Source organism: Schistocerca gregaria, chromosome 7 (genome assembly GCF_023897955.1).
Source record: "Schistocerca gregaria isolate iqSchGreg1 chromosome 7, iqSchGreg1.2, whole genome shotgun sequence".
Classification (NCBI taxonomy): domain Eukaryota; kingdom Metazoa; phylum Arthropoda; class Insecta; order Orthoptera; family Acrididae; genus Schistocerca; species Schistocerca gregaria.
In genome coordinates, this window is record NC_064926.1 from 216945032 (window position 1) to 216965226 (window position 20195).

The 20195-nt window shown below is 40.0% G+C and overlaps 1 protein-coding gene across 7 annotated transcripts in view; it reads right to left on the reverse strand.

Moving 5' to 3' along the window:
- Positions 1-7259: 7259 nt before the first annotated feature.
- Positions 7260-20195, reverse strand: part of LOC126281493 (ATP-dependent Clp protease ATP-binding subunit clpX-like, mitochondrial) — a 118368-nt gene continuing 105432 nt past the window's right edge. For 5 of the 7 annotated variants that reach the window (XM_049980500.1, XM_049980495.1, XM_049980496.1 and 2 more), the window contains 5 exons: positions 12708-12863; positions 12458-12628; positions 12150-12278; positions 11692-11784; positions 7990-10163 (listed from right to left, as the gene is read on the reverse strand). In XM_049980500.1, the coding sequence (XP_049836457.1) occupies positions 9987-10163; positions 11692-11784; positions 12150-12278; positions 12458-12628; positions 12708-12863 (726 nt within the window). In that variant the 3' untranslated portion in view covers positions 7990-9986. Of the gene's footprint in view, positions 7964-7989; positions 10164-11691; positions 11785-12149; positions 12279-12457; positions 12629-12707; positions 12864-20195 lie in introns of those variants that run through there. The other 2 variants (XM_049980497.1, XM_049980501.1) reach the window with 2 other exon arrangements.

The window sequence follows — 20195 nt, forward strand, 5'->3', positions numbered from 1 at the left end:
GCCGTCTAGAAAAAGTGCAAAGTGAATAAAATGAATACTCTTGGGCTTTGCTATTATTCCTAACCTGTGTAGTAAAAGGAAGCTAAATTTGATAGTTAATGAATAAAAAAAATTCCTTTAAACTTCCTTTGCCACATGTCACAAATTACATTAATTTGAATATTGTGTAAGTGCCAACTGCCAAGATCTACTTTTCAAGATATAATTGCACTTTGAAAATTTCAATTCAATGAAGATTTTTACCGTAAATGCTTAGAACAACAATATAGTTCTAAAATATTTACTTATCTCATGAACTGGTTTTCAGCTTCAATGGCTGTAGTCAGAAAATAATTGGCCAAGTCAGTTATTATTTGTCAATGGCCTTTTAAGATAAAAAAAAAAAACTGGTTCATCCTGCAGAACATCCACAGTTTGAGTTTTTTGTTGTTAAAAATACTGTGGTCACCTTTTTCTTTCTCAATATATCACTCCGATTCAAGATATGTAAGTCTTCGATGCTATGTAAAATGTAAAGTGTATATGACTAATAAGTTGCAGAAGTATGGAATCTTAGCATTTCTGGTATGTGGCTTATCTCTCAACTACGTATTGTGCAATTGGGTGTTGTTAAGTTAGTCCACGATCCACTTGTTTGTAATATGAAACATCTCCACTTCTCAAGACAAGTGTTCACAATAGTGGGGCACAGAATAACAAGGCAGTACTCAACATTAATAACTGCAGTCATCTTGTCAAAGTCACACAACTATGCTACCAACATGCTGTTACAGTAGATATGTGCACCCCACAAGGCAAGTGCATTATCACTCATTCGATTCATTTATACTTTGAAAAATTAAGAGTTACAACAATGGACAGTCGTGATGTGTATCACATAATAAGGATCATTACAATGCTATGTTGCAATTTTGGCATAAGAGAATGATAGACAAATAGTACATAATGCTACACGATATTATCCAGGAATTGGATTTCATTGTGAGCAATAAAAGAAGGGACAGAGGTATGGACTGGGTTATCAGAGAGCTAGAAGTGAATGTCCAGGAGGGTGGCATGTTGTGTTGAAGAGGACCAAGTAAAGCAAATGAAGCCTGTAAACAGATTGGCATAGAGTGCTGCACATGTGCCCACTGCTGTGCTGCAAAATATTTTTTATATATGTCCCTCAAAGCAGTAGCAGTTATATGTGAGGATGTAATTCACTAGATGTGTAAGGAATGACAGTATGTACAGAGACAGACTAATTTAAAAGGTAGTGTTCTGCAGTGAAAAGGCCTTGGGCGCGAGGGACATCAGTGTATAGGTGTATAGGGAGGTGGTGTCAACAGTGACGAGTACAGATCCAGGTGTTAATGGGATGGACATTGCTGAGAGTCGGTGAAGGAAGTGATTTGTATCTTTAATATGAGAGGCTATGCTACAAGCAATTGGTCAGACATGTTGATCAAAATGAGTGGAAATTCTTTATGCAAGAGCATAGTAACTAGCTACAATGAGACACAGTAGTTAGTTCAGATTACTGGGTTTGGGAATCGTGTAGAAGGTGATTGTGGAGGGTCTTGTTGGTGTGAGGAGGTAAATGGATTCAGGGGACACATTCTGGGATGGGCTTAAGGATTTCAGTAAGGATCAGAGATCATGCGAGCAGCATCATGTAGACAGGACTTGACAGTGGAGGACTCCCAGACAGTTGACAGATGCTTTCTGCCGTCAGTTAATCACTATGGTTTCATCATGACAGTGGTGGAGCCTTTGTCTACAAAAAGGATGATTAAATCAAGGTCTGTCTTGAGGTTGCAGGTGGCTGTTTTTTCTCCCATTGAGAGGTTAGTGTTTGTGGTAATGGGCCTAGGGAAGGAGGGGTGAGGTCCTGTTGGAGGTAAGGAATTCCATGGAGATAACTGGGGGTGACTATGTAGAAGAGTGAGAGGGTCATAGTTAAAATAGGGAGACAAAATTCAATGTTGGGATTAGGTTGGTTGTGGCTGGAGGCATTGGGAACAAAAGTGTGTTTCCACTATGACGACTGGAAAAACAGAGTAGCTCTTTGGCAAGACCAGCAGGAATGAAAATGGGTGCGAGGCTGAAGGTGAGGTCTTTGAACAGAACTGGAACTTCTACAGAATTGAAGTTTTTGAGAGATGTTGACAACAGTGTTCTGTGTTTGTTTAGGTTTTGGTTTTGTGGAGTACTGAGAGGAAGTTTGGGGGACGTGGCATATGGAAAAGATCAGTAAGGCAGAGTCTGGATGCTACGGGAGGTTGTCTTGGGGTTCATGGGGTTAGCACAGGTGTTGATGGTGGTGGTGCTCTGAAGTGGGAATAGGATGTCAATAAATCTGACAGTTTTTGGGAGGCACTGCTCTCCCATGTGTCAGAGGACAGAAGTTCCAGTTTTTGAGATGTGGTGTAGGTAGGTGAGAGTTGCAGAGCAACAGTATCTTGTGGAATGCCTGCACCATGGAAATTTGTTAGGTTAGTGTGGTATGGGAATCGCCAGAATCTGAAGAACTGAAGGTCACTGTGAAAGGAGGGGGATCACTTTCAGGGGAGAAAATTTTTATGGCTAGATTAATGAGGAGGGGGGAGATTCCATGGGTTAAGCAGAGTGAGGCATTTGGTTTTGCTAGAGATAGGGATATTTTTCTTGCAGACAGTTGCAGCAGTCATCACTAGGGAGGAGGAAGTGGAATGTAAATGACTTCAGTGTAAACATTATGGGGTATATTGGAGGTAAAAAGGGAAAAGCAGCAGGACATTCCAACTTCAGGATGATAGACATCCACGTGTAGCAAGGACAAGAGTAGACCCTCATTCTCACTACAGATAAGTCTGTATCATCCTAGGGTCTGACTGATCTGTCTCTCTCTTTTATCTTCCCCACTCTATCCCCTTATGCTCCCCAAGGAAGGAGCTAATAGTTCCAAAAGTTAGGATAATGTCATCACTTCTTACTTACATGTGTGCCTATCAACAGTACTAAACATTTTGCTTCCTGCCCCCAAACTTCCACCCAGTACCTCACACAAAACCAAAAACCTAAACAAACACAAAATACTGTTGTCAACATATCCCTCAAAAACCTCAAACCTACAGAAACTATGTTTATTTCCTGAAACAGAGCACAAGTTTCTTTTGTTTCAAATGTCTGTGGTGTTTGAGAGCAGCTTGTTTGTATAGACGTTTCATTAACATCAATTCGGCTGGAGTTGTCTCTGGCTGACATTCTAGATGAACCACTAGTTTTCCAGCTGGATCTTTGCCTCCGCATGAGGCATTATTTCTCCTCTTGATATGCCTCTTCCATTGTTCACTTCACCAGCACCGTCTTTCTTTACAGTAAAACTGGCAGCAATATAAATTTCATTATTGATCCTCATACTGTGACTGACATCACTGTTCTGAAACCAGGTGTCTATGTGACTACCATCTATATCTGAATTACCAATAATGTGGCTAACATTCCGGGGAATTCAGAGTTGTTAACAACATCACAAACTTCAGCAGTGGAACCACAACTAGCAGGCCATACTGCTTTCAATTATTTCAGAATCAGCAATCCAGCAACTTGATCCCTACAAGATGCTACCATAAAAAATCACATCTTTGATATTTGCTGATTTCAGTGCCAACAACTTCAGCCTCTTCTTCAATTAGTTCTCCTTGCAGCTGTCATCTGTACACACCTCTAATGACTTCCAGTGCACCTCGAACCATCAGTTGTATAAAAGCCATCATGTAAGGAGGGAACAACTTCCCTCTCATGTCACCACTGACAAACTGCTCAACTCCCATATGTGCCAGTTCATTTGTTAATAAACAATATGGTCCTCAGCACAGGATGCTTTTCCTCCAAATACGTTGTCACATTAGGCAAAATCACATCATGAAATCAGTTTTTAAAGTACTACTGTCCACTCAAGCATTTTTTGCAATTTGTAAATAACTGGCAGACAGGACTAATGAATGGGTTTCAATGCATCCTCATGTTTTTGATTTTCCCATCAAGAGGAAAAGGAAATGATCTTCTTGATGCACTGCTACAAGTCATAATTGTACTGGGTAGCATACGATGACGTTTGGATTCATTTGCATTCTAAATCCGTCATTGCGTTTTCCAAGTAACTAACTTCTTCATATTCTCTTTTTGAAGTTTCCTACAGTCGAGGTATCCCAAAAGACTTTCACCCATCCATCACTGAAGCTAGTGTATGCCGAGCTTTCCACCTTACCAACCAAACTCTGCTGGCTGTGAAGCTAGTATTGCCGCAGGATAGCTTGCTGTTAAATTTTGGCGCCTTTTCCCGCAGTGTCAGACCAGGTATTGGCATAACATGCTCTCTTTCTCACTGAACGAAACAAATAATTTATCATCCACCATTTTATTTCTTGCTTTCTTTATTGTACTGCAGTTCTGCAAACTGTCTTTAGCCATCATCCTGAAACATAAGTTTTCAATTTGTTCCTGGTTTTGATCCCAGCCTGACACAGTTGATATCCCTACATCGTATTCTGCAGTTATATCATTCCGAAGCTCTCCATTGTCTATTCTGTTTAGAGCTTCCAACTTTTTGTCCATCAAACTAACCATTTTCTTTTGCTTCAAAGCCATTACACACACACACACACACACACACACACACACACACACACACACACACACACACACACACACGAGCACAAGAACAATGTCTGTACGGCTTCTTAACTCTGTAAGGAACAGATCCACACTGAGCATAGTAATGGTATGTAGCTGGAAGCATGGGACTGGCCATCTCTAGGCTAGCTGTGGTGCCATCATACCTGTACACATATTATACCATACCAACTGCACACTGAACTTTTTCATAAAAAAAGGAAACAAAAATTAAATCAGATGAATCGAAAATCCAGGTCAATGAGCAGTGGATAAATGAGGTTCTTTTGTAGTGCTGTGTGCATGTGTCTGCACAACTACCTGAGAAACTTTTCAGCACATGAGATACAGTCTGTCATAAGATGGCTAAAGCCATGCACAAAGTTTCCTGTGTCGAACTACCAGTTACAACTTACCCTTGGAGGTTTTAAAACTATACCACAATGAAATAGTGACTATCAATGAGGGCTTTGCACCTCAAGAGTTGGTTCACAAGCCCCATCCAATATAACACAGAGCCACTGTAAGAGGCACACAGCAAGGGAGCCTCACTACACAAGCAGAGACTCTCCTGGTCATTTTGGAAACACTTTCTGCTAACATCAAAGTAAGATATCTCACCACAACACTGGACACTTGACTAATGGCAGCGGGATTGAAACAGTGGAAATGCAGGTCGCTGAATATACAGTCTCAGCCCCAACACCAGGGAGAAACTACTAACAAATCCCGTCATCTCCGGTAGAGGTATGGTTCATATTATGACAAGACCTGGCCCCAATACCTTCATAAAATCAGATGAGGGAACCAGCATTGATTAACTGTGGTGATTTAGGATCCTCTGAGCATGTGGTTTTCGCATGTCTCTACAACTGGAAGCTAGGACACCCTTCAGGATGACTCACAGTTGTTAATTATGAATACTGATGCATGCAGGTTATTGAACCTTGTAACAAACAACATAAATAGGAATGAAGATGGAGGAAGTGTGAATAGATGTCAGCAGCACCAATTGTGAGGGAACAACTGATGTGACATGCAAATAACAGTGAACATGAACAAATGCTTGACTATACTTAACTAGTAATGTAGAAACAATGTGACAAAAGTGAAGTGATATATCTGTTGCATTGCAGCATATGTAACTGTAATTTAGTTTAACATAGACACCACAGTAACTATTAACACAATAGATTTCCATCTGCAGGGAATTGAAATGTTATGATGTTTTGTCCAGACACTCAGTAACTACACAAACACAGTTAATTAGAATTGCAGTACTAAATATTAACAACAATACAAACACAACTAAAAGACTGCTAAACTTTTAGCTTTCGAACAATTGACAAAAATGTACTTCGGAAGCAGAGGGGGGGAAAAAGCCCCCCCCCCCACACACACACACACAGAGAGATAGAGGGGGGGGGGGGGGGTGAGTGAGTTAATGTCTGTGGTCGCTCAGCTGTTATTCCAACCTGGTCTTTCCATTCTTCAAGTGCTAAATATTACTTGAGTAAGTAATATCATAGAGATTATGTGTGAAACCTGTATAGAACCTGCATAGAGTTGTGCTAGCCCAAGACTTCCTGAGCTACACATTAGTGGGAAGACTACTACAGAACACTAACTGTGTATGAAAGAATAACCTCTGTAGAAAATGCACATGTCGCTGCAAGTGTTGATTATTTTAATCCCTAGGGCAGGGAAAAAATGGAAGGACATATTCATTATTGTTTTAATAGTTATTTTCATTTAAAATTCTTTCTACTAATTAGAATGTTTTACATCTACAGTTAATGCACACTCATATTCCTTGTGGGTTTGAAGAAGAAAGTTGTTAGCACCTGAAAACTAAACATTAACAGGCATATACAAATTACTACAATGGTAGAAGAACTACAGAGATGAATAGTTTGGACACAAAAGAACACCTTTTGTCTGAAATAAAGGTGTTCAAGAATACTATGATGCTTTAAATGCATCTTACAGTTTCCACAATGTCGCACATTCACTGGTGAAGTTGTTATTACAAATAGGATTCTGAAATTTTGGATTCATTGGAGCATCAAATAAAATTTGATCAGACAGAAACAGTTTTGGTTGTCACAGGCAATCTTCAGAAAACTTCTCTCAATGTAAAATACCCAGCACTATAAGAGGCCAACAGAAACAAAAACACACATCCAGAAATAAGCTGTTAATTATGTCCTGACGGTATCAATGATAGTTGTAATAACATTTGATACAGGCAAACTGTGTCTAATGTGTGTTCCTGGTTATTCATTTTTTAAAGTGTAAATTTGAACTGTCATTCTATTGTAACAAAGGAAATCTCAGGGTGGAAACAATTAAAAAAATTAGGGAAAACAACCACTCACCTGAAGATGACACATGAGTGACACACACACATGTAACAGCACACAACCTTACCAACACCTGAAATTTACCCCTCCATAGTGGTTGTCAAACATTAATTTACCGGTATTATAGAATTAAGTATCTTTCTTTTTTGCAATTTTAGAGAAATGTTTGGAAAATTGGCAGTACAACCAGCCTTGAAATAAAACTGTCCAAAAGCTAATAGCACAAAAAAAAAAAAAAAAAAAAAAAAAACCCTTGAAAACAATATCCTGTTGTCTATGTTGTTTCAGACTTCAGTTTCAATTTAGATAGTTGTTAAAGGTAAATATTATAAATTTTACACACACTTTCTACGTTTGATAAAGCTTTGTGCTGATGGTTTATTACATGCCATGTCAATATTACTACCAAGAAGAGAAATATTTATAGACACCTGCGTTACTTAAACCCTTTGGATTCTTCCACGGAACAGAAGAAATGCCTACAACTATACACAATACATAACAATTAATTTCATAGACAATATTCCTAGGGAAATGGTTAATAGTAATAGATAATTTTATGCTGTTTAAACGTAGTTTCAGCTGTATACTCGGCAATCCATAAAGCATCTCCAACAAACTGCCGTGTAGAATGTTTTTACCCACAATGACACCATCTGTATCCAATTTCCTACTAATACATTGCACAAATTTAGTCTTTTCTGACAGAGCCAACATAATATTTTTCCCCTCAGTGTCCTAAGACTTCATGTTGCTGTTAAAGATTAACACACTAGGAACAGCAAATGAGCAAACAGAAATTATTAATTAGTGCATATAAAATAACAGAACCATTATAATAAAACTTATATTGTTGCAGGTCATCTTGACAATGACATATTCTTGAATAAAATTAGCAGTGTTATAATAAACCTCCAAAATGGACTGGTACATGCCCTGATCAATTTTTCTTCTGGCGGCTCCTACCAATTAAAAAAACCCTTATAAATGATTTGTATAAGACATACATTTTCTCACTATATTACAAAATTATTACAATGCTGATTTACAAATAATATAAACTGAGGTGTGAAAAGTATTACTATAAACATAGGGACAAGAGAGAAATCCACAGTAACCAATAACTACAAGGTATAGTTCAGATTTGGTTTTCTATCCAAATGCACCTCTGAAGCACTCAAAGTGTATTTAGAAAAACAGATAAATAAAAAAAATAAAAAAAGAGATAAATCTGACTAATGGAAACAATAGCAACATCTACTACAGGAATCACAAATATATACAACTTCTTCTACAACTTAATGTAATTGCTCAAAGCAAAAGGGAAGCCAAGTCCTCTCATTCTCTTTTGAAAAGAAGTTAGGCAAGAAGGTAAATTATTAGCCCAGCAACAGAAGTGTCATGAACAAAATACACAAGAGTGTTTATAAAAGACACAGGGAATAAATCTGCAGCAAAATACAGCCAATCATTCACACAGAATGATTTACTGATAACAAGTGACATTTTCAATAAAGCCTGCCTAGAGTTTTTCTTTGGTCAGTAGAAAAATGTGTGCAGCCATCCCACCTAATTCCTTCCCTTCCCCCCCTCCAACCCCCCCCCCCCCCCAATCTAAATCTGCATCACAAGCAAAAGATTTGTGATGAAGTCATGGGCAGTAAGCAGTCAGAGTGATAAATAGGAAAACAGGAAGGGGTTATGGATAACTGACTGTGTCTTCAGAAATTTGCATAATTGTACACTCATGAGATTTTGTTAACTGGTTTTATTACAGATTGGTTTCATACGGGAAAATGCAATAAAATATGTAAAAGGGGGAAGAAGGGGAAATGTTAAAAACTCACATTTTTAGTAAACAGTTTTATTACAAAAATAACATAACTTCTGAAGTTCATCATTTCTCAACAGTGGGAGCAAAGTTCTCTTTTCCGTCTGTGTACACTTCTGTCTTTAAAACAACATGAAAAAGCTATTTCAACAACAGCATATTTTCAGTTCAGAACTGAGATGTCACACATTGCAAAGGAAGAAATATGCACCATTCCTTTAAAATGACTCAAAACTATGAAATTATCTGTTATTGTCAACAGTTTCTTGTCGTAATACTCAGTAAAAACATTTCAAGCCACAAGGACCACATATCTGAGAAGTTAATATAACCCAAACCCACACGACATCTCTCTCTCCCCACACACACACACACACACACACACACACACACACACACACACACACACACAAAATTTAAATGAAATTTAAGCTGTTGTCCGAGCTTTCAATGACTGCCTGCATGATCACTATTGTACCTGAAGTCACGTCAACTTCCTCTGAAACAATAGCCATGTTTGATGGTTATGGATCACAAACTCGCTGCTAAACAATCTGTGCAAAATACTCTTACAAACACATTTCACAACTCAACCTCACACAAAATCTCTCACACCAAAGACAATTGTAAGGATGAACATAAACTTATCTGAACAACGTAGAGTGTCCATGTACACACACAACTGATTCAGCACAGTTTATCACAGAATTTTCTATAGTGGTACATATGATTCCTAACAACTAAAATGAAGGTAGTCTGTGAAAGCTACAAGCAACAGACACAGTTTGAAGCAACTATTATTACAAGAATAGTTATGTTCATGGGGACCACACAAAAACTGTGATTTCCTGTCAACATGTTCAAGTCTGAGAACCTCACTAACAATCACACCTTAGGAACCACAAACAAGGAGAAAAACAAACAAACTAACAGACTTTCAGGTACCACTAAGAGCAAAATCCAATAAACATAACAACCAATTTTCCAATACTATTTACAGAGATATCAATAAAAACTTGATAATTTTGCACACTGTAGTTGTAACCTCTTAGCACTATGAAAACAGATGATCATATTAAATGTTTTGCCTCACTTAACCGCCTTTTACCACTTTAGTCCTGTGTGGAAAATTATCTTAAGTGTTTTACATGTCACTACTTTGCCTCAGCATGTGCTTCTAGTTCTACTGACTGGTCTTCCTCCACTTGTTGAACAGGTTTGCCTCGAATGTATATGGGATGACCCTTTCCAACGACAGCATCCTCTGTGATGTGCACACTGAGAACATCTGAACCTGGTATTTCAAACATTGGGTCGAGAAGCAACTTTTCCTGTGAACAAGAAAATAAGCACAAAATAATCAGCGGGTCCCAGATCTTATTCAGTCATTCAAAAATTATTCAAAACTAATGATGATGCCATGTATTTAGCAGAAAATCTATCATTAATGCAAAATCTATCAACAGTTAACAAACCTAACAGATAAAATTTTTAATAGAGATAGACACACACACACACACACACACACACACACACACACACACACACACACACAGAGGAGAGAGAGAGAGAGAGAGAGAGAGAGAGAGAGAGAGAGAGAGTACACCTGTCCTTTTTTTTCCCCTAAGGGAAGTCTTTCCGCTCCCGGGATTGGAATGACTCCTTACCCTCTCCCTTAAAACCCACATCCTTTCGTCTTTCCCTCTCCTTCCTGAAGAAGCAACCATCGGTTGCGAAAGCTAGTAATTCTGTGTGTGTGTTTTGTTCATGTGCCTGTCTGCCGGCGCTTTCCCGCTTGGTAAGTCTTGGAATCTTTGTTTTTAATATATTTTTCCCATGTGGAAGTTTCTATATATATATATATATATATATAAAACAGAAAGAAACTTCCACATGGGAAAAATATATTAAAAATAAAGATTCCAAGACTTACCAAGCGGGAAAGCGCCGGCAGACAGGCACATGAACAAAACACACAAACACACACACAGAATTACAAGCTTTCGCAACTGGCAGTTGCTTCGTCAGGAAGGAAGGAAGGAGAGGGAAAAATGAAAGGGTGTGGGTTTTAAGGGAGAGGGTAAGGAGTCATTCCAATCCCGGGAGCGGAAAGACTTCCCTTAGGGGAAAAAAAGGACAGGTGTACACTCGCACACACACACACACACATATCCATCCGCACATACACAGACACAAGCAGACATTTTAAATATGTCTGCTTGTGTCTGTGTATGTGCGGATGGATATGTGTGTGTGTGTGTGTGCGAGTGTACACCTGTCCTTTTTTTCCCCTAAGGGAAGTCTTTCCGCTCCCGGGATTGGAATGACTCCTTACCCTCTCCCTTAAAACCCACACCCTTTCATTTTTCCCTCTCCTTCCTTCCTTCCTGACGAAGCAACTGCCAGTTGCGAAAGCTTGTAATTCTGTGTGTGTGTTTGTGTGTTTTGTTCATGTGCCTGTCTGCCGGCGCTTTCCCGCTTGGTAAGTCTTGGAATCTTTATTTTTAATATATATATATATATATATATATATATATATATATATATATATATATATATAGAGAGAGAGAGAGAGAGAGAGAGAGAGAGAGAGAGAGAGAGAGAGAGAGAGAGAGAGGGGGGGGGGGGGGGGGGGGAGGGGCGGTTTGTAAGTGAACTAGTGCCTTAGCTGGCAACAATAAAACACAACTGCTAATGCAAAAATTCGAGGGATAATCATTATTTTACTGCATTTCATATTTCCTTTAAGAAAATACTCATTCAAACAAACACGCGATCTAGTGTTGTTACTTAATGTGTTAGTAAAAGTTTTAAATCCAATTAATTACTGTTAAATAATAAAACAACTAGTTTGCTCACCATTATACACCGCAGGCCACGTGCTCCTGTTTTCTTCTCCATGGCTAGTTTTGCAATAGATTTTAAAGCCTCTGGAGAGAATGTTAGATCAACCTGAAACAATGCAATGAAGCATGAGGACTCTTGACCACTACATCTGAAAGAAACTTTATACTGGAAATGGGAGAAGGCGAGGGGGAGAGAGGGGGATAGATGTGTGGCAACACTTGATTAAGTGTAGAATGGGCCTACCATAACGAAAAGTGGGAAAAGCAAAGAAATTTCAATACACTTTTGCAATACAATGTAATCATAATTTTTATAATTTGATAGTTTTACACACCATTCAAAATCTTCGGAATTATCTGAAACATAGCAGACAGTGGCTCAATGCAAATCAAAACTAAAATATACTTTTTATTATCCTACTATCTGTGGAAGTAAACTATATGTTAACTACAAAAATTTAAGATACTTACTTTGTCCATATTGAATAACATTTGGTACTGGGGAACCATAGCATTTTTTGGTTCTGTAAGTATGCGAACAAGAAGTTCCTGATTCAATGAATGGAATGCTACAAGAACAGGAAACCGACCAACAAATTCCTGTCAAAGTAAAACATGTATTATCAATGGGCATATTTAGATTTTGGTCCCAAGTTATACATACAAATATAATTATTTACTCTCAATTTCAAATAAAATTATTTCAAAAGATTCATCTCCACATATGCATGGTGGGAAGGGGGAGAAGAATATTCTTTTCGGAGACCGGAATTACTCACCGGAATCATGCCAAATTCAATGAGATCTCGTGCTTCCACTTGTCTCAAGAATGCATCCTTTTCGGCATTGTCTTCCTCCACTGATGACACACTGCTCTGATTTGCCTGATCAGCAAGTGTAGCTGCTCTTCGGCCTGGTGATTCTGAACTGCGAGCTCCAAAACCTAGGTACTAGAAATAAATGAACAACTTCAGTATATTTCTCACATTGTTGTTAGATTGGCATTAGCAAATAATCAAGTTGGTTTACCTTTTCATTCTTTCTCCTACTTATAATTCTATCAAGTCCATTATAGGCACCTGATGCTATAAACAATATATTTGTAGTGTCAACCTGGACAGTTTCTCCACGTAATTTACGAGGCGAATTTCTCTCTGGGACATTTACTATGGTTCCCTCCAGTATCTGCACATAAGTAAAATATTTATATTTATTTATTTGTAATACAGCCAAAACCCACTGCACTCCACTGTACACCACAAAAACTGCTCAAAGCTTAAACTTTAACTACTCACCATGTTAAGTAGGAGCTAATCACATTAGAGTCTGTACAGTACTGCTTATAGAAGACCAGAACACTTCTAATTACAACTCAGCAGCATCTTGATACTTAGAACAAGGATGTTCCTTTTAAAACCATACAACCATCCAGGGCAGCATAATTCGTGGCATTACAGATATGGCTAACACAGCTGACGTAAGATTCAAAGTGGAACAGTGGTAAGCAATATCTCATTTTGGCAGCAGTTTGTATGTCTTCATAACTCAGAGGCATAGTTGGCAGGTTGGAAAGCAAATATGTGATGGCAGCCTTCATAGTCTTAGCCCATACTTTTTCTATACATCTGAGGTCTGAGACAGGGGGACCAGAACAAAAAGAGAAATATCCTTGTGTTCTGCAAACCACTCTTGCACCATTACCAATTGGAGAATGATTCTGGTGGAAACAAACTAGTCCATCATGATAAAGTTTTCACAATGATGGCATCACAGTCTTACTCATAACATGGTATACTACGCAGCATCAAGTCAACCACAGCAGATGCTAATTGAGAGAGTTAATATTCATTACAGAGCCCTTTCTTAACAGTGTTGTGGTTCAGCCTCTTCAGCAGGTGCTGGACCTTGTTCACTGTTGGGTAACACATTAGTATTTCAACTGCAGTTTTTATCAAAACGATATTGCCACCATGTGTTGCAAGTTCTTTATATAGGACAGAAGCCATTTCATGTGAAAGTCCAGGCTCAAACCTACTGCATTCTCCCTTGGCATGGGATCATCATGACAATCCTTGCACAGTACATTCAAGAATGTTACACTATGACCATGCCCCCAGCAATATTAAACTTCTGTTCTCCAAAGAACATGGATGTGAAATTCTAGTCAATTAAGAAATAGGAGGAAAGTGAAAAAGCAAATACCAACCAAACACACACACACACACACACACACACACACACACACACACACACACACACACACACACACACACAGAGAGAGAGAGAGAGAGAGAGAGAGAGAGAGAGAGAGAGAGAGAGAGAGAGAGAGGTACTATATTTGATATTGTACTCTCTCTGACATCTGAGTGATCTACTTCTTTCCAACCCTTCTCAATCTATTCCTATTTCTCCTAGAGAAAGGAACTGGAGGTAAGTGCAGAACAGTGAAGTAAACAATACACTGTTATGATTAAAATTTCAAAATCAAATCAGTTGCACAAATCATTATTATCTAATGAGGAACCCACATTTTATCTCAAGGAAAGAATGGCTAAATTAGTTTGCTGGAAACATTATAAAGCAGTTGACTGTTTCACAGTTGTGGCCTCTTTATCACATGCAGTTTTATACATTGCACCAATACCTTTCTAGTGAACTTTGCAACCCCTGGGCAGTCGGCAGCCTGCTGCATGCATAATTCTGATGTGTGGCCCATAAAAGTGCTGAAATGATATAATGCAAGCCACCAGCTTGGCACAGTGGAGTGCTAGATTCCTTCACGCTGCAACTCTTACTCCTCTACTGCTTTGTCATAATAGGACCTGACTGAGCAAGGCTAAATACGGCTTGTTTCGACCTAACAACATCTGTCTTCGACCGCTGCCTATGCCAAGAACTGTCCCACAGCAGTCTGAGTCATCTAGTTGCATCTACAACTAGCTGCTGCCTCCACTAGCCACTGGTCTACATGCCACACTTAGATCTCATGCTGCTGAGGCTTGAACTGGTGTCATCCAACTGAGGCCTTCTCCAGGCTGTTATCAACTGACACCTACGAATCTCCAAGGAGTCCTTGATTCACAGTACATGCCTTGAAGCATCTTGCACCTGGCAAACTGCAAGCTGCAGGCTCACTGCCATATTTATCTACTCTGGGTAAGATGCCCGACATAGCCACAATGTCACAAGGACACCAACACTGCATCTCTACTGTCACTGCCTTTTTGCAACAAAACAGGGCCACAATAAATCTTGCACAGCTTAGGCCATCTACACACATGGACTAAGTAGAACCTGCTATTTAGAATGTTTGTGAGAGCAGAACTACACTGTTATAGTGTGTCTTATCTCCTGCTCAGAAATGAGGAACCACATACTGAGGAAGACCGATCCTTCTGTGAAGGGGGAAATTCAAATATCTCACACTTATGAAATTGCCCACATAGAGCAGAGTCTAAATACAACAGAAAAGTGCTGTGGCAATCATCTCTCTGATACTGGTCATATGAAACATCACGTCACCTCCGGCACAGGCCTGACATTCTCCAGAGTCTGGAGAACCCCATCAACAACACCAGCAGTGATGGTTACATCAGTGACAGCAACATTGTCCAGCTGTAAACATTGCTATCTTTATCACATACACACAGTGTGCTGCCACTGGGATGCAATGTGCCATAGGAGTGGCAAAAATGGACATCTGCAAGATGTATGTTTCAGCAGTTACACCAAACAAGTCACAACCAGTGGAAGTGAAACATGTGAGTGATAAACATACAGAAGTTCATATTTGTAGAATGTAGTGCAGTGAAGGTACTTACATATTTTTTTAAAAACCGCTTTTGACAGCAGAAGTTATTTAAATTCACAATTACAGTTTAGCTTTTGGTTCATTTTTGAGTGGCACTGCCAAAGGTAAAAGAATACAAAAATGAAGTACAGAGTGTGTATACAGAACTGCACAAACATAGCCTGTTGGCTGTATCACTGGCTTTATGTATTTCATCAGTTGCAATGCATACGCAGACAAAGTAATATGTAAGATTACTGCTACCATGTTCTGTATGAGTACCCAAACCACTGAGAGACCTTTAGAGCAGAACATATGTATTTTTATACCACTATTACAAACAACTTTTCCTATTCTGTCTGTATGTTCTCAATACATGTACAAAAGATGTTATACAAAGCTTACAACTGTAATCACTGGAATGTACTCTCTCTGACAAGTGCAAGTCAGACTGTCAGACTTGTGAATGTATTTTAGAACCAACAGCCTCAGTTCACATGTCAACAGTGTGTTATGACATTGATTTGTAGCAATTTATGTGAAGTGTGTTAACATTGGTGGCACTTCACATAATTTATTACATCACTTCACAATGTACAAACACAGCTTCATACTCTTCAGATGCTACTGGTTCTCTACAATGAAATGGCTTATTTTTGATGTCATGTATACAGGGTGTTACAAAAAGGTACGGCCAAACTTTAAGGAAACATTCCTCACACACAAATGAAGAAAAGATGTTATGCGGACATGTATCCGGAAATGCTTAATTTCCATATCAGGGCTCATTTTAGTTAGGTCACTATGTACTGTACTTCCTCAATTCACCGCCAGTTGGCCCAACTGAAGGAAGGTAATGTTGACTTCGGTGCTTGTGTTGACATGCGACTCATTGCTCTACAGTACTAGTATCAAGCACATCAGTACGTAGCATCAACAGGTTAGTGTTCATCACCAACGTGGTTTTGCAGTCAGTGCAATGTTTACAAATGCGGAGTTGGCAGATGCTCATTTGATGTATGGATTAGCACGGGGCAATTGTCGTGTCGCGGTACGTTTGTATTGAGACAGATTTCCAGAACGAAGGTGTCCCGACAGGAAGACGTTACAAGCAATTGATCGCCGTCTTAGGGAGCACGGAACATTCCACCCTAAGACTCGCGACTGGGGAAGACCTAGAACGACGAGGACACCTGCAATGGATGAGGCAATTCTTCGTGCAGTTGACGATAACCCTAACGTCAGCGTCAGAGAAGTTGCGCTGCTGTAAAAGGTAACGTTGACCACGTCACTGTATGGAGAGTGCTACGGGAGAACCAGTTGTTTCCGTACCATGGACAGCATGTGCAGGCACTATCAGTAGCTGATTGGCCTCCACGGGTACACTTCTGCAAATGGTTCATCCAACAATGTGTAAATCCTCATTTCAGTGCAAATGTTCTCTTTACAGATGAGGCTTCATTTCAACGTGATCAAATTGTAAATTTTCACAATCAACACGTGTGGGCTGACGAGAATACACACGCAATTGTGCAATCGCGTCATCCACACAGATTTTCTGTGAATGTTTGGGCAGGCACTGTTGGTGATGTCTTGCTTGGGCCCCATGTTCTTCCACCTACACTCAATGGAGCACGTTATCATGATTTCATACGGGATACTCTACCTGTGCTGCTAGAACATGTGTCTTTACAATGACCTCAACCCTCTTCACTTTCATTAATGGGGGCATTTGAAAGCTCTTGTCTACGCAACCCCGATACCAAATGTAGAGACTGTTCGTGCTCGTATTGTGGATGGCTGTGATACAATACGCCATTGTCCAGGGCTGCATCAGCCCATCAGGAATTTCATGCGACGGAGGGTGGATGCATGTATCCTCGCTAACGGAGGTCATTTTGAACATTTCCTGTAACAAAGTGTTTGAAGTCACGCTGGTACGTTCTGTTGCTGTGTGTTTTCATTCCAGCTCTAACACTGAAAGTAAGTGTTTCCGGACACATGTCCACATAACATATTTTCTTTCTTTGTGTGTGAGGAATGTTTCCTGAAAGTTTGGCTGTACTTTTTTGTAACACCTTGTTCCACAGGTTGGCAGGAAAAGGACTAACACAACCTGCGCAAGTGTTCCCTCATACCAGCAACCTTCCCATATTTGGGGATTCAGATACTAAGCTGGTGGACTCCACTAATGAAAGATCATGTAGCAGCGATCAACAAATTGTAGCCAGCCATGAATTTACAAGACGAACAAGTGTTTCAGAGCAAATTCAACTATTTTGGCCATTTCACTGCAAACATAGCTGATCTTTCTTATCCACTGAACAATATATGATGGCAGGAAGTGCAATTCGTTTGGTCATTGTGCTGGTCGTAGCAATTAGTGTACCCCTCCCACATGGGGACAGGTGGAGTCCTGCCCCACTAATAACCCAATACCACTGCTGGCCTTACTGCATATGTTTCTAATTCCCTAACTACCTCCCACCAACACTACATTCAAATAGAATGGGGTGTTTTCATTGTCACCTACACAGTCCAGAAATCTAAATTGTTTCTTTATGGACAGAAATTTTATTCCAACATGGACTGTTAATCACTGCTCACCATATTCGTCTTAAGCATAACCACCCACTGACTACAGTGCTGGGCACTTTAATTTTCACTATCCTATCCACTACTGGGTAACAATGTTACATGCTAATGTGGACACTGTTTCCCAATTTCCCATGGGACTCGATTCAACTTCTGACCAACACAAAATGGAGTGTTTCCAGCTTGATTCACATCAGAATTTGGTCATTTCAGCTTTTCCCTTAATATGTGAAGCCATGGCCTCCCCCTGCAATGACCCAATGTTAAGAGGTCTCACTCACTTTTTATAACACAAGTTGTCGGACACACTTCTTGGCCCTGGTTTTTGCCCTTACTGGCCACAACGATATTAACTACACACAAACCTAGAGGTTCGTTGGGGGTCTCAGATGAGGACTACTGCCACGTCCTGGTTCTTCTGTCTTCGAGTGCAAGTGCTGAACCTTTTGCACACTGCCCACTGGGGTATATCCCAGATAAAAAGTTTGGTGTGACAACATGTATTCTGGCCCAACATCGGCTCAAAGATCTCAGACCTTGTTCACCAATGTTCCACCTGTCAGGCCACAGGAACAATCTCCCTGGTCTTAAGCTGCAGAGCATATTCACTAGATGTCACAGGGCCATTTTAGGGCTCCATGAGGTTTGATATTACTGACTCCTTTTCTCACTTCATTTTTTGTTCTGCTTGTCCCAAGTCACTTCTGCCGCTGCCACCACCACCGCCGCCACCACCGCCACCACGACCTCAGAAAAATCTTTGCCATGAACCCACCTCCACACTGATACCACGACTGCGTTCACCTAAGATTTCGAACACTTTTGTGTCCTTATCAGAATTAAACACCTTAGTATCACACTCTTTATCTGGCTTCCAACATTGTGCAGAACGCTTCATACAAACTTTCAAGAGCTAGCTTAATAAGGAAATGATGTCCAACACTGCTAACTCATTCCGTAGGCCTCTGACAGCAGGGCCAGCCTGAATAAAGGCTGCAACCCAGCAGAACAGCTTCATAGCTGTCCTTATTGCACCCTCTTGGACATGCTACATCTGCCACCTGCGCACGTCATCTTTGACGCCTCTCCTTTCCAGGGAGCAGCCCTGTGAGAGTTCATGTGCCACCCACCCTGGATCCAAGAAGATCTCCACCCACTTTAGGTTCTTGATGTATACCTTGGCAACTGTCCATGGCTATCTGCGGTGCCATCAAAATCAACTTTGTCTCCACCATTCTGTCCAGCAGCCACATTCTTCTCTGATCCTGGTGGATTCTAGGTCTCATGGTGTCTCACAATGAGCATTGTTTTGCCTCAGTCCCCCATAGTTAATGCCCAAGGACACCAATCCCAAAAGCAACCCTGCCCAACTGCATGCACCTGCCACTTCTCCTATGGAAACCTAGAAGCTGTAGCAACATTACTGCTGGCCACAGTGGTACCAGATGGCACTTGTCACCAGAGGCACACACTGATGGGGACACTTACCAGAATGCCACATGTAAGCTGGTCCAGTGCTGGTCTGTGTCAGTTGTTATTAATGGCAGTGACAGTGCAATGGAAATATGCACCAGTTGTCTCCTGGTTTGGTTTTTGCTATGGAATTAGTTTACAGGTGTTTACTCTTTGGATCATTAGTAACTGCGCAGACTGGACTATGGTTGGACTGGTAATTTGTAAAGATTGCTTGCATTAATCTGGGGACCATTCATTAATATATCTCAATTTTTTGAATAAACTGGGGTTAGTCACAATTAGTTTTGATACAGATAGGCTCTATGACAATTCTCATTATATTTTCCACATCGGGGATAATGCTCCTTTCCTTAGTTCACATATTTCCAAATTAATTACATTTCTGCAAGTCATGTCAGTTAAAACTCTTTTAAAATTCTTTCATAACCACATGTTCCTCACGAATTTTTGCATTGAAAAGCAATACGTAGAGATAAATACTAGAAGTGCTCCATTTCAGAGTCATATTACTGACAGCTTCAGAGTTCCTAATATCTCAACTGATACTATCTGAACTTTCTGAAGTGCTCTCCTCCTCTCTTTGGAGTTAAAAATGCATTCAAGTACATGAGAATTCCATTACTAGTTTCTGAACTGTGTGTGTTCAGGACTAAATC